The 14,749-nt window shown below is 40.9% G+C and overlaps 1 protein-coding gene across 1 annotated transcript; it reads left to right on the forward strand.

The window, feature by feature from the left end:
* Window positions 1-554: 554 nt before the first annotated feature.
* tmc2a (transmembrane channel-like 2a) lies at window positions 555-13,779 on the forward strand. Its single transcript, XM_046067141.1, has 20 exons — window positions 555-591; window positions 2,195-2,237; window positions 2,383-2,805; window positions 3,803-3,961; window positions 4,383-4,473; window positions 4,587-4,668; window positions 4,749-4,855; window positions 5,068-5,166; window positions 5,867-6,009; window positions 6,392-6,539; window positions 6,703-6,891; window positions 7,469-7,648; window positions 7,944-8,102; window positions 8,503-8,631; window positions 10,038-10,105; window positions 10,565-10,804; window positions 10,914-11,039; window positions 11,401-11,479; window positions 12,602-12,722; window positions 13,013-13,779. The coding sequence occupies exons 1-20, from the start codon at window positions 555-557 to the stop codon at window positions 13,219-13,221; spliced, it is 2,832 nt and encodes a 943-aa protein (XP_045923097.1). The 3' UTR covers window positions 13,222-13,779.
* The last annotated feature ends 970 nt before the right edge of the window (window positions 13,780-14,749 follow it).

Consider the following 14,749-nt stretch of genomic DNA (forward strand, 5'->3'; position numbering starts at 1 on the left):
TACTGTTTGCCTAATGAGCCTCGCAGAGGGAAACCTAAACCTTCATTAAATCTTTAGGCCGTCTGGTCTTCGTGTGTGTGTGTGTGTGTGTGTGGGTTTGTGTTCTCCAATAACAAAACTAGTGAGAGTGTCTCTAGGCAATTTGGATGATGTGGCTATTTTGCCATTCAGGGAAAACAAGCAGGACACAGTCAAGCCTTGCTAAATAGTCACACTGAATGCTGTTTCATTTCCAAGAATCAATATGGGACTGAAATGATCCAGCGTTTTACTACCACCACCTCTATGTAGTAATGAGAATATGAATTCCTAGCTCCTGGAGAATAACACAGCCTTGCTGTGTGGTTTAGCCTTTGGTTTCCAGAATTTATTTGTCCTATCCAGTACACCTGTTGAGAGCGTGTCACATGCAGCAGTCGTCATGGTGACGGCACTGTCAGATACCTGAGTTGGGTGCTGCCGGGGAGCCAAGGCAGAGTAGAGCCAACCTGCTGGGGGGTAGACTGGGTGAACGGTGCAGAGGACACAGAGGACAGACGCTCTTTATCTTCATCATGCCGAGAAAAAGTGATTTGGCTAAAATAGAAGAAGGTGAGTTGTAGGTAATGATAATGGTCATAATGGTGATAGATAAATAGAGGGTGTATCCTTTTGGGAAAGTGCTTCTTTTGTATCAAAGCAAATTTGTAAGAATAATTTGTGTTTTAAAGTGCACTTTACTTTGTAAATATGAACATACAATGGAGAGCACTTGGTGGACAAACCAAGATGTCAACCCTCTCAGTAAAGAGTGTTGAACGCATGTCGTCATGTCTGAGCTAGCATTTCTGTAACTCAATGCAGTCTCTCATTCAACATTTCTTTCATTGGTCTTCTAGAAAAGCATATTACTGAAGTTTACTTCCCATGTTCTAAGACAAATCGACATTCCACTACAGCAGTTGTTATAAGACATTTTAAGCCATGTGATTTTAACAAAGGTTACTAATGATAACTTTGGGAGCACGGAAAAAACTACAGCTCCCATGAAAGGAAATTGTGGCAACATTCTCTTCTCTTCTGAAGCTATCTGCAACCCCTATACTCACTCATGGATTCACCTCTTCTGTCTTTTCCCATCATACTGTTGAGATACTTCTGGAGCAAAACCAAGATGTTCCAATTTCATTTTGGCTCTCTGGAGGAGGAGGCCATTCAAAGGACCACCACGTGCTGGGGCCATCAAAACCATGAAAGGAAATTAATATACTGTGCCTTCTATTGTTGTCTGTCCAACAACTGCTGACTTCACTCATCTACCTGATGGCACATAAAAATGATATACAGTAATTGTAGTTAGTTATACAGTTTAAATGACTTGTAAATGACTTCATTTGGACTTCCCACTTCCTTCCCAAAACTTGGGAAAGCTTTTGTTTTGGTGTCCTTAGAGTGCACTGCTGCTCAGGCTCTTTGGCAGCCCCAGCCCACACCTGAAGTGATTACTAACCCTCTTCTCCAAGGTCTCGATTATCGAGATCGGAACTGCATGGAGGAGGAGGGGCCACAGGATTCTGGGAAGATTGCCTTGCTGATCTGCATCTGTGGTGATTGTGAGGTCATCCATGAATGCCCTGAATTTGCTTCGTTTTGGGCCCCAGGTTCAGGAGAACCAAGATAGTACTGCGATGATACCGAACTTCAACTTGTGCCAGTTTGACGTAACTGCTCTGGAAGAGAGCCTCACCCTGAAATTGCTGTAGTAATGAGCTATGAGGTCTCAGATTCTGCTGGGGACGTGATGTTTGGTCAGTGTCAGCTGCACCAGCTTGTGTGGAATGGAGCCGCATGCATTTGCCAGGTCGAACTCCCAGCCCTGACAGCTTGTCCTTCTTCTCTCTGGCCTCCCTGAGTAGCTGCATCACCACACCAGTGTGCTCCCGACATGCCATTTGTTTTGCAAGTACTTGGTCTTTCAGCAAAGTATTTGAAAATTGGACTTGATGATGGCAAGAGATGAAGGGATCAGCAAAGTAATTAGAGTGTATCCTGACATGAAACCTGAACATAACAATCCACCCACTAATTGTAGACATATTTCAGTATGAACCATGATGGCAGACTGACTGACTCAATACTAACAGCATTACTTTTTTCAGTTGGAAATTTTGTTGTAAATCTGATTGTGTTTTTTTTTTTATGTGTCCTTCCTCAGTTGGGATAGAGGTAGATGGGGATATGAGTGACAGTGACGGTGAGTGGAAAAAACAGCATTTCATGCAACTGATGTAAAAAGAATGATAGTCACAGAGTCACATCTAATAACCAGAATTTCAAGTGCCGTACTGTGTTTCATTTGATCTTAATATCTACAGATGGTGCCACCAAGAAGAGAACAAACAGGAGGCAGGCAGCTGGAAGAGGAGGTGCAAAGGGAAGAGGTAGGGGGAAAAAAGCAGCCAGCGAGGATGAAGATGAGGAGGATGAGGAAGATGATGACCCTCCCAAGAGACGCAGGGGAGCAAACAAGAAGAAGCCCACCAAGAATCGTGGCGGCAGCGATGATGATGAGAGCGAGGACGAGGCTCCCAAGAAGAAGCGAGGAGGCGCAGCCAATAAGAAGAAAGGAGGCAAAGTCCAGGACAGTGATGAGGAGGACAGCGATGTGCAGAAAGGAAAGAAGGGAAAGAAGGGAGGAGGAGGAAAGAAAGGAGGGAAGGAGGAGGAGGATAAGAAGGGTAAGAAGGGGGATGCCAAAGGCAAGGAGAAGGGGAAAGATAAGGACAATGACAAGGACAAGAAGAAGAAGAAGAAGAAGGACGGCAGGTAGGCCAGAGGAATTAAAGCTACCAAAGTTTTACTACTGCTGCTAGCGGATTGTGTAGTGCTCATTACACCTCACAATATGAGAATGAACTTGGATGATGCTATTTTTTAAGCCTTTCTTTTTCCAAACATGTGACATTTGTTCATCCTCTTGCCATTAATGGGATCAGCAAATGTCATGGCATCCAAAACTCATGGAACTCCTGCCAGTATTTTTAAGTAAACAAAGTTGAAGTCTTGTGAGATGGTGCTACTGGAATGCTCAAGGATAGACCAAAATGAAAAGTGTCTCATCTAGTGAGCATGAATATCCCCAACAAACTTCATGGAAATTGTGTGTGTATTTAATAAGATCTGTTACTCTGGACCAAAGTGTTGGCCAGACACAGATCAACCAACATCTACAACCCCGCTGATAGCAGGCCAAAAAGCTTTTTTATGCTAAGAACCATACTTGGAATTATAATACTTTCCCTTTTGGCGTGTGACACCTCAAAAAAGCAATGTCTACTTATCAACCCTCATCACCATTTGCAGGTTCACAGGTTTTGACCAACCAAGGTAGTTAAGGTTAGCCAAGGTAGTGGCCAGTACAAAATAGCTATTGGATTGATTGCAACCATGCTGTGGTTTGTTTGACATTAATAGTTCCCAGAGGATGAATCCTACTGATTTTAGTAATCCCCTGACTTTTCCTCTAGCACCATGAATACCTGGAAAACTAAAGACATTCCCATCAACTTCAGATGAACTTTGTGTTTAGTGCTAATTAGCTAATCTTTGAAATTACACAAAGCACCAGCCAAAGTACAGCCTCACAGAGCCACTGGCATGGCTGTAGACAGTCGATCAGAGAAGCATCTAGCTGTAAAGTGAAGTAAATGAACTGCAGTCCATTGTTGTGTGTTTGCACCTCCATCTTTGTTCATGAAATTCCTCTTCACAAACTTGTATTTTTTCCGTCTTTCTCTGTCTCCATCTGCCTTTTTTCCTCAAGCTCGTCTGATTCCAACTCTGACTCAAATGAGGAGGAGGAGGAGTCCATGTCAGAGGGAGAGATGGCCCGGCTGATGGAGGAGGTGGAGGAGAAAAAGAAACTGATCGCCACCATCAGGAACAAGCCGTGGAGGATGAAGCGGAGGCTCACGCACTTGAAGTAACCTGTTATACCTGACCTGTTTTCCAGCTTCACATAAAAGTTCTTCGCCTCAACCCAGAATCACAGAACCATCATGTGAACATTTTATCTCAGGTCAAAGAGAAAATACAAATATCACTTGGTGAATTGGAAATTTTACATTTTCACGCTATGAAAGTCAGCATGTGTTCACTAACTTTGAATTTTACGTGTGACACAACTTCTCGTCTCAAACGATTAAATGTGCACTTCCCCCAAACTTGCAGTTGCCAAATATTTGAGTCTGAAATCATTACTCATCTGAAAACTTCACATGGAATTAATATTTCTCTTTGTTGCTCTAGATTAAAATCAATGTGTAAAAAAAAAAAAAAAAAAAACATGAATCCAGCTCAGTTTAACGGAGATTTATCTCACGCGTGACATTGTTTCTTCACAGGGAGGCTCAAGCATTTGTGGATAAGTTTGAAGGCGCTTTGGGCAAAGGAAAAGGCAGGAAGTGGTACGCCTACAAAGTGATGATGACAAAGGTGAGACACAACATTCACACTTTCTACATTTTCTCTGCTTTTTGTTGATGTGTGCGTGGGTGTGCTCTTTCTATAATATTCAATCTTTATGTTGTTGTTTTTTTTTATCCCAGAAATGGATCAAGTTCCAGAGGGATTTTGAGAATTTCAGAACAGCCTGTATCCCCTGGGAGAGGAAGATCAAAGAGGTGGAAAGTAAGTTTTGTTTAGGGCACCATCGTATTGTTTCCCAGCGACTCCTAGTGGACAGATGCTGAACTTAAATATCTCCTCAGGTCACTTTGGTTCTTCTGTGGCGTCTTACTTTATCTTCCTGCGCTGGATGTACGGCATGAACCTGGTCCTTTTTGGTTTCACTTTTGGACTGGTGGTCATCCCTGAGGTGAGATGATGTCGTCCTGTTTCTGAATAAAAAACGCTGTAATAAAAACTATTCATATAGCACTTTTCAAAAACAAAGCATTGAAAAAGCATGTGGTTAAAATAATAAAATAATTTTATTTTCATGAGCCTTGAGGGCCTGATGGTGGGAGGAAAGCATATCTGGAGAGTGATATTTAAAATATTTAAATTAATTATTTATTTATTTTCCAGGTTCTGATGGGCCTTCCCTATGGGTCTATTCCCAGGAAGACTGTCCCCAGAGCAGAGCAGGCCACCGCTCAGGACTACTCTGTCCTCATGGACTTCAACGTCAGTTGCTTATTGTGTCATGCCTTTAAACACGCCAAACTCTCATTGTTTCAGTGCATACAGTTTCGAATGGCATTACAAAGAATCCAAAAATAAAGAAAATCAGTTCACCTAACCTGTATAATCAGGTTTTCATGTCAGAACATTTCACAGATCATTGGTTAGATACTATTAAATACTTTTAACCTACTAGAGAAATGAAAGTATGCACATCCAAATTAAACAACCACTAAATGTTTTGAACATCTGTACACCAGAAGATTTCAGCCTGTTGAGAAGACTTTGTTCAGACTCTTAAATTAATGTCGTATGTAGACCTACAATACAGAAGAAAATTTCGTCTTTTCCCACTTTTTCCAAATAACACAGCTCGCATCTGTTTTCCTTCTGATTATTTTTTAATCTGTCGACCACAACAGCCAGATGGAGAATTTTACTTCTTAACTGTGCAGCTACAGCTTCCAGATGAGGTGTGACATATTTAGGAGTTTGCGCTTTATGTAATTAAAACCCCACTTTTTCTTTTTATTTGACATTTATTTAACTAGAATGTTCTCTGCTATATACACCTGCTTTTTGAGAGTGTCCTGGCTAAAATGGCGGCACATCGATGTTGGGCAAATTAACACACACTAATCTCTAAACTGAGGAAATGACAAATGGAAAAAGTATATAATGCAAACACTTCTCCATGTCTTAGGGCTACTGCAAATATTCAGTCCTGTTCTACGGATATTACAATGACCAGAGGACCATCGGCTTGCTCAAGTTCAGGCTGCCTCTGTCTTACCTCATGGTCGGGATCGGCACCTTCGGCTACAGCCTGATGGTCGTGATCCGCACGTGAGTCTGCAGCAGCATCCAGCTCAGGAGGCTCCATGTGTTTGCTTTTCATTCATTTACTGTCAAATAAGTTACCCAAATATTCTCAGCCAGGCTGCATCAACAACCCCTGAGCATTAACCTTAATACTCTCCTGGGAAAATCATCAAGCTCCAGTTTTGAGTATTTGAATAATTGGATTTGGGAAGAAATGCTGTTTGTTTTGATATGATTTCAAGTTTGAAAATGTGACAAAACAAAGCAAGGCACCGGGATAACGGAACTTAAAGACATCAGGATTAAAACAGCTGTGCTGTTGCTGGTTAGTGATGCAAATATCGAGATTCATTTCAGTAATGTTTTCTGATGTAATGTCTAAAGAAGGATGTTTTGTTTTTTTCAGAATGGCCAAGAACGCTGATGTCGGTGGTGGAGACGGAGAGGAAGGAGAGTTCACGTTTGCCTGGAAGATGTTCACCAGCTGGGATTACCTCATAGGCAACTCGGAGACCGCTGACAACAAGTACGCCTCCATCACCACTAGTTTCAAGGTAACCATGGCAACCATTTTACAAGAAACATACATTTGTTCTGTATTTTTCAGTACAGCTGTTGTTCAATTTGAGCTCACTGCCACGCCACTGATGCAGTCAATGACAGGATGAGTGCTCTGCTGACCATAAATCCTCTCTGGTCCTGTTTTGACAAGAACAGGAGTCCATTGTGGATGAGCAGGAGAACCAGAAGGATGAGAACATTCACCTGCGGAGGTTCCTCAGAGTCCTGGCCAACGTCATGATCATCTGCAGCCTCGGCGGCAGCGGCTACCTCATCTACTTCGTGGTGAAGAGGTCTCAGGAGTTCGCCAACAGGGACGACCTCAGCTGGTACGAGAAGAACGAGGTAATGATGTTCAGGTGGTTCTGAATGAAACACTGATAATGATGTTAATAATGCTGACACTGCAATTGCAGGTACTAGTAGCGGCTGCTAAACTACTGCTAGGAGTGCAGCTTGTATTACGGTACAACCATTACGCTGTAACCAATTCTACTACAAACAGGTTTATTGGACGCTGAACAATGGTAACAAAGTTAAATTCAAATGCAAAAGGTCTCCCTGTTGCCTGCTTTCTTACTATAACTACTACTACAAGTAATACTCTTTCTTATAGCCTACTACTACTGCTCAATCTCAACTCAAAGTCCATGTAGTTGCTCGCTCTGGAGCTTTTCCACCATACCACATGGTCACCTATAAACTGTTATAGACCTATAAAGGTCTAGAAAAAAAAGGCAGAGTGAGGGAAAAGACTTTCCATCAAAAACTGCTCTAACAATAATAACAGAAAAAAGAAATGAGGGAAAATGTTAAACAACTGAAATAGGAAGACAAATATAGAGAAATAAAATGGTGTTGTCTGTTGTAATTAAGTTATTTGACATGAAGATGTACTGGTGACTTTGAATGTTTTGGACAGCTGGAGATCATCATGTCTCTGCTGGGTCTGGTGTGTCCTCCTCTGTTTGAGACCATCGCCGAGCTGGAGGACTACCATCCTCGAATTGCCCTCAAATGGCAGCTGGGACGAATCTTCGCCCTCTTCCTGGGAAACCTCTACACCTTTCTGTTCGCCCTGTTTGACGAAGTCAACACCAAGGTATGATAGCAGTGTCTCTGTGTGTGACCCCATTTCCCACAAACGCCCCTGATTGTGAGATAACTTTGTGAAATCCTTCAGACAATGCTGGCACAATGTTGCTCATTTTAATTCATTTTTAACTTCATTTTTGCGGGACCATAAATCTTTGATATTTATTTTACAAAGGGTATGAGTTCTGGCCTGCTTTGTTTTGTTTTGTGGCTCCACCTGGAACCGTTGTCATGTTAACCTTTGATGGATCCTCCACTAGACACTCATATAAAAAGACTGCTGACTTCTTTGTGCCTTGCAGCTGGAACAAGAGGAGTCCATTAAGAACGCCACCATCTGGGCCATGAAGGAGTACTACGAAAACTACACACGTATGGTTAACGACACCGACGCCATCCCACCCCCCATGAATCCTGCTGATGTTATCAGAGGACCCTGTTGGGAGACCGCTGTCGGCATAGTAATGAAAAAAATTTTTTTACATTTTTTATATGACACAGAGACAATACATTTTAGCCAAAAGTTATGCATTTTCCTTCAGTCACTATTTTGCAAATCATTCATTTCAGAATTATCTTGTTCTTACACTTCTCTCAAGCCAAAGAATCATCTGATTTTCAAACCACTAAAAGTTGTTCAGACAGCAAAAAATCTACACCTACGCTGAGTAATTCTCCAACTGGTTGTTCAAGATTTAAATAAATTGATTTCTTGAGTCTGCTGTTTTGATTTGAAATTAAGTCTCAGTCTTATAGTTCCTAAAAAAGCCTGAAATGGGAACATGAGAGATGGCATGCTGCTGACAAACTGCGGCACAAACCCTTTTCTCTCTGAATTATCCTGAATTTGTGCTGTTGCAGGAGTTTGTGAAGCTGACGGTGTCGGACATCCAGGTGAGCTACCTGACCATCCTGATTGGTGACTTTGCTAGAGCCGTCATCGTTCGCTTCCTCAACTACTGCTGGTGCTGGGACCTGGAGGCTGGATTTGTAAGTCTGCCAGCTGAAGCAGTTTGTGGTTCAAATTTATTTTAAATAGTTTACTTGTGTCTAAAGAACAGTCCATCGTTCGTTAAATAGTGAACCTTTTCCCACCTGTGAGTAGCTCCTCCATTTCTGTGAGCGTTGTTGTCTGTATGTACCATTTTTTATCTTACTAGCTGTAAGATAAGCGTGGCTGCGTTCACTGATCAGCACTTGAAGAAGCAATCGCACCACAGATGTTATTCACTTTTTGACCTGCTGTATCAGTAAAAGCACAGATGTTTAACTTTAATGATAGTTCAGTCCCATTATTGATCCCAGTGAGACATTCCACTGAGTGAACATCCAAAATGTCTGCTGTAAAAAAGGTCTCTTTAGTAAAATGACAGACCAAACTTTATTTCAAACTCCAAGTGTTGTTACACCTGTACCTTTTCTTTTGTTTGTACTTTTTAGCGGTTAAATTTGGTTCAATTTCAGACATTCATTTCCCCCTCAGGGTGAAATGTATTAACTTTGGTGTAATTTGCATAAATTTGCATCTTTGCATCGATTTTGTATGTAATCAAGCGCGAAACGCTCGCTTCGCGTTGTATGTGAACATACAGTTAGGGTTAGCAGAGGGGTGTTGCCACAGGTCAAAAGTTTAATTTGTCCAACACTTTTATGACCAAATATTTACAAAACCAAATAAAATTATCATCCGCCTCAATTGTTCTGGCTGAGTATGTGGTAATGGTAGTAACACTTAACTAAGATGGTGAACATGGTAAACATTGTACCTGCAAGACATTGTCCATGTGAGCATGTTGCCATACTAGCTTTAGCATTTAGGTCAAAGCACAGCTGTCTAGCCTCCCCGAACCGCTAGCATGGCTGTAGATTCTCTGTCTTGTTTCATACATTTTATATACAGTATATCATTATTCTTTTTGTCACAGGTCTAACCTGTTAACTTACTTGAAATCTAGTTTTCTATCTACTGACCTGGGACTTATTTAAAGCTAGTTAGGCAATTTATTCATAAGCAATTTTTGTTGTTTTTTGTTGAAATACATCCCGACAACAATCAATAAATCAAATGCTCTGACACAAAAAATTTTAAAAGTCCGGTATCCGTGGCTGTTGCAGGACTGTAAAAAGCATGTCCAATAATTTCATTCAAACCCAATGAAATGGTTGGCTGGCCTGCCTGCCTGTCTCCTTAACTATCTGCCCCTGCACATGAAAATGTGTTTTAGGGGAGTGGCTTTTGAGGGAGGCCTGAGAGGAGGGGTTGGGACTTTTAGTTTTTTTTTTTTTGGTAGGATACTTTCAAAATAGAGCTGTCTCATGTTTAACTGCGAGTTAAAAATATGAGTAGTAAAGCTTTCAGTAAATAGTAAGTAACCATTGTCTCTGTTCACTTTTAGCCCTCATATGCAGAGTTTGACATCAGTGGTAATGTGCTTGGATTGGTCTTCAATCAAGGAATGATCTGGTACAAATTTTATATTTATACGTACACGGCACTCACTCAGGTGCCAGTGTGTTCCTGTGTGCGTGTGTGTGAGGTTACATGCATGGGTGCATGTTCTGCATGTGTCCAATGTCACAGAGTAAATAGATTATATATTACCAATAATACTGCCAGTGTTTGGACTAATTATTTTTCTTCTATTTCTTCTATTCTTCTATTGTTCTATTCTATCATGGTGTATGTTGAAAGTGTTTCGATACCCCTAAGGTTAAGAAATTGTGCATTTAATTGTTGTGTATTATTTCCCCAAAACTCCCTGTGATAACGCTTAACTTGGTTCGTAATTTGACCACAGTTACACCATGTTTCGTGTTGGTAAATATAGGTCTAAACAGCATGTAAAAAGCAAGCATTCATATATAAGATTTGTTAAACAACATCTGATCACATTACATGATGTCATGTTCTGGTGTACTTCAGGATGGGTGCATTTTATGCTCCTGGATTGGTCGGCATCAACGTGCTCCGCCTCCTCAGCTCAATGTACTATCAGTGTTGGGCTGTAATGGCCACCAACGTCCCCCACGAGAGAGTCTTCAAGGCCTCCAAGTCCAACAACTTCTACATGGGACTGCTGCTCCTCATCCTCTTCCTCAGTCTGCTACCTGTCGTCTACACCATCATGACCCTTCCACCCTCATTTGACTGCGGCCCCTTCAGGTAACAACACATACAAAAATACCTCAACCAAATAATTAAGTTATAGGAGCATAGTTAGAAGTGAGCATGTGCAAATGCAAACACATGTTGACCGTGCTGATGTTTGCAGCGGGAAGCCGAAAATGTTTGATGTGATCATGGAGACGATCGACCTGGACCTGCCAGCCTTCATGGGGACAATCTTCAGTTATGCAGCTAACCCAGGCCTCATCATACCAGCTGTACTGCTCATGGTGTGAGTGTAGAGAAGAGACAGTGGATAATATGCACACACACTTTGAACCCAAATGATCTATTTGATCTAATCTAAATAAATACTTTTTAGATTTTTTAACCCCATATCTGATTTTACACATTGAGTTGAATTTGATATTTGAGTTTCTGGTCAGTTTTGTCATGTTAAATCTGTCTTGATTTCATTTAAAAGATGCACATTGCACATGTACACATCTCTGGACTGCGGATAACACACACAAATGTATTTACACAAATTATTTGTTGTTGTTATAGAGTGTGTCTAAAAAGGCTGCAAAACTCCCCATGTTGTCTTTGCATCCACTAAAAAAAAGACAAATCATGTCATTTGTCCTTTACAGACTGGCCATCTACTATCTGAACTCAGTGTCTGAGGCCTACCAAAACTCCAACATGGAGCTGAAGAAGAAGATGCAGATGGTAAGTAAAGAATAGAAATAAAGTAAAGTACATTGTTCAAAACCTGGAAATTACTTAATAATTGGTCCAAAATACTATTTAATAAAACCAATACAAAGAAGTGCAGCTTATGCTTGCTGCGTGGCTCAAGGGATGCATTGTCTCTCAATTGCTGCAAAACTATGATGAGATTCCCAACAGCCTCAGTTGTGCTTTGTATTCACTGCTGAATTAGCAAATGTTAGCATGGTAAAATGTTAACATATCTGCTGTACTTCAGCATGTTGACATTGTCATTGTGAGCATGTTAGCATGCTGACGTTAGCATTTAGCTGAAAGGATCACCAAGCCTAAGCAAAGCCTCTCTGAGCTGCTACTCGTACACAGCGTGTACAGATAATCAGCATTTCCCCCTATTTTAGGTCAAGTACCTCCCTAAAGATACTATTTGGTGATATTATATATTTATCTTAGTGGCAACAAATTCTTCATGAAAAGACCAAAACCGTCTTACTTTTGCCTGTGTATCCAAAGCCTGATATATTTTTCTCCTCTGTGCCATAGAGCTAAATAATTGTCCAAAGACTATTAAAAACACATCGATGAGCCACACTGTTGCACTGGCTGACATGTTCCTTCATTATCATCAAAACACTGCAGTATATTTTGACTCAGTCAGTCCCGCTGCTGTAAATACTCACTTGAGCGCCAAATACGTAATAATCTGCAACAAATTCACTATTTATACCTGTTTGAGTAATGTTTGCTAAAAAATACAGTGCCTAGCTGTTTTAGACTTCGACAAAAAAAATCAGCTTACTGACCTGTTTGTAGAGTCTGTTTTATGTCTTGAGTGGGAACAACAAGGCTGGGAGAAGTCAGAAAGCACTGAGCGATGGACTAACACATTGTTGGTTTTGGTCTTATTATGGGATTAACAATAAGAGGAATATAGAATATCTCCAGCCGTATCCTTTAAGCACCTTCTTCACATGTATTTAACATAAATAACAACACATTAAACATAACTGTTCTGTGCCTTCTCTTTATTTTCTCACTCTTCATGAATTTTTTCATCATCTCCCCACTTTTCTTTCTGGCCACTACCTCTGTCTCTGTCTCCCTCCATCTCTGCGTGTCCAGGCTCGGGATGAAGAGAAAAACCGGAGGAATAACACAGACAGCACTAACCAGGTCATGAAAGACTTGGAGGACCTGCTACCGAACCGATCCCTCGCCCCCCCCTCTCCTCCACCTGAGCCTGGTCAGTAAACACATGAACAGCTGATTGTCCTATGCAGATATATGAAGAAAAAAAATACTAAATGCCTCCATATAAAATATATTATCAGTTTTTAGTATTTAGTTAGTATTAGTATTTAATTTAAGTATTAGAATGAAAAGTGAGAACGGTATCTGTTTATGTAATACTGATCCAAAGTTTTTCCCCCATATACCATAATTTAAAAATACCATTCCTCCTGATTACCGTTTTATGTTATGCATTCATTGAGGCATTAAGGTTGTGATTTAAAAACTAACATGTCTAAACAGAAAAGACACCAGAGCCGGATGCAAAGCCAATGAAGACCAAGCCCGGGTCTGCCGGTAAAGGCGTTAACCTGCAGAAAGATGTGGCTCTGGCATCACCTAACCCCAACGCTCGAGGGCCAGTGAACCGGCCACCTAGAGGACAAGGACCTATGCCAGGCCCGGGTGTCAGACCGGGCCAAGGCCGTGGGAGAGGGCCCCCTCCAAGATAACAGTGTGAGAAAATCACATTCCTGCAGGCTGTGTTCATCCCTTAGACAATCTGCGTTCATTTCACAGCTGGAGACTTAAATAGGCACAAAGCAAGGTGTTGAGATTGTGGCATTTCAGTTACATTTTACTGTTCATTACTGACATTAACAACAATTTGTCTTGAGTAACTTACAACTCATGAAGGAAGATTGTGTTGTTGGTCCACTCTTTTTTTTTTCCAACTTAAGTTGAAAAACGTACGTTATACGTTAACTCACACCACACATTTAAATTGGCCTTTCTGCACGGCCAGAACCTGCGACTTTTATGCTTACACTGTATGGATCAATTGACCAGCCGCAACATGGGGGCTCACAATGAAAGTAAGCACTGAACCCCTTTGTCCAGTGACAATTCCAAAAATATTTCAGAACAATACACAGCTGGTGCAGCAAGATGCAGACATACAGTTTATATATATGTTTTATTATATTAGCCTATATAAGTTCAGTTTCAGTCATGCCTGCCTTTTACTAACCTGTGTGGGACCTTGCTTTTATGTTTACTCTTACATTTACAATAACTTTGAAACCCATGGTATGATTCTGACTTTGCAATAAAGTTTGCAGCAGCTCAGTTTATATCCGTTTTAATATCCAATTTTAAATTGTCTTTTATTAATTTATTTTTGTTGTTTTTGCTTGAAACCTCAGAGAAAAAAGGCAAACCGCAGAGGACTCAAGACGTTTGCTGTTTGTTGGATTTATTGTATTTGATGTTGAGTACTAGACCGATTTAGCATTTATCATTGTCAGAATCATGATAAACAGTGCCAAGTACAAAAACCGATGCAGCAGAACCAGAGATTTTTTTTTTTTTATTCCACTTATTCTTCTTTCAAAACCTGGCATCTACATTGTCCACAGTATATCCTAAATGCCGACAGTTCGGTCAGAGATTTGTGTGTGTTATGCTAGTAGCAGCTAATGTAGCCTTGAGCCGCAAGGAAGGGCTACAGAGGTCTGGGAAGATCTCACTTCTTTGTAACTCCACACCCCCAGATTATTATTATTTTTTTCATTTTTAAACTTGTAGTCTTCAGCCCCAAACCGATGCTGACTCAAGTGACATCACTTGAGTCAGCTTTATCAGATTATCAGGAGCTTGCGCAGCTCCCCTGGAGTCACAGAAGACTTTATACAACTTTTTTCACATATATACTAGTACCCCCTGACACCTGTAAACAGGCTTTCATGTGTAAAATCAGGTGAGGTCCCCATTCAGCAGTATCAGCTCAAAAATCTGGTTCAGTCATGTAATAGTGCAAAAAACAATGTGTCAGGTCAGTATTTAGGAGTGTTTACTTCAAAAGCTCCTTAAAAACATGAACTACAGTCACCTTCATCTTAGCTGTTACTCTTCTCTGCATGTATGTGCGTATGAAGTTGTTTGATTGAAAGGTGAAGCACTCTGAATTACAATACAAGTCTTTACAGAATGTGAAGGAAATTCTTGGGAGCTGGTCATCAACAGTTATTGATGAAACTC

This window comes from Micropterus dolomieu, linkage group LG13 (genome assembly GCF_021292245.1).
Source record: "Micropterus dolomieu isolate WLL.071019.BEF.003 ecotype Adirondacks linkage group LG13, ASM2129224v1, whole genome shotgun sequence".
Classification (NCBI taxonomy): domain Eukaryota; kingdom Metazoa; phylum Chordata; class Actinopteri; order Centrarchiformes; family Centrarchidae; genus Micropterus; species Micropterus dolomieu.

Bases quoted from the DNA above. Each gene is read 5' to 3' on its own strand.
- tmc2a (XM_046067141.1), top strand. From the start codon at position 555: ATGCCGAGAAAAAGTGATTTGGCTAAAATAGAAGAAG. The intron at 4,669-4,748 runs GTAAGTTTTGTT...ATATCTCCTCAG, and splicing joins GAAGATCAAAGAGGTGGAAA to GTCACTTTGGTTCTTCTGTG. The intron at 7,649-7,943 runs GTATGATAGCAG...TGTGCCTTGCAG, and splicing joins TTGACGAAGTCAACACCAAG to CTGGAACAAGAGGAGTCCAT.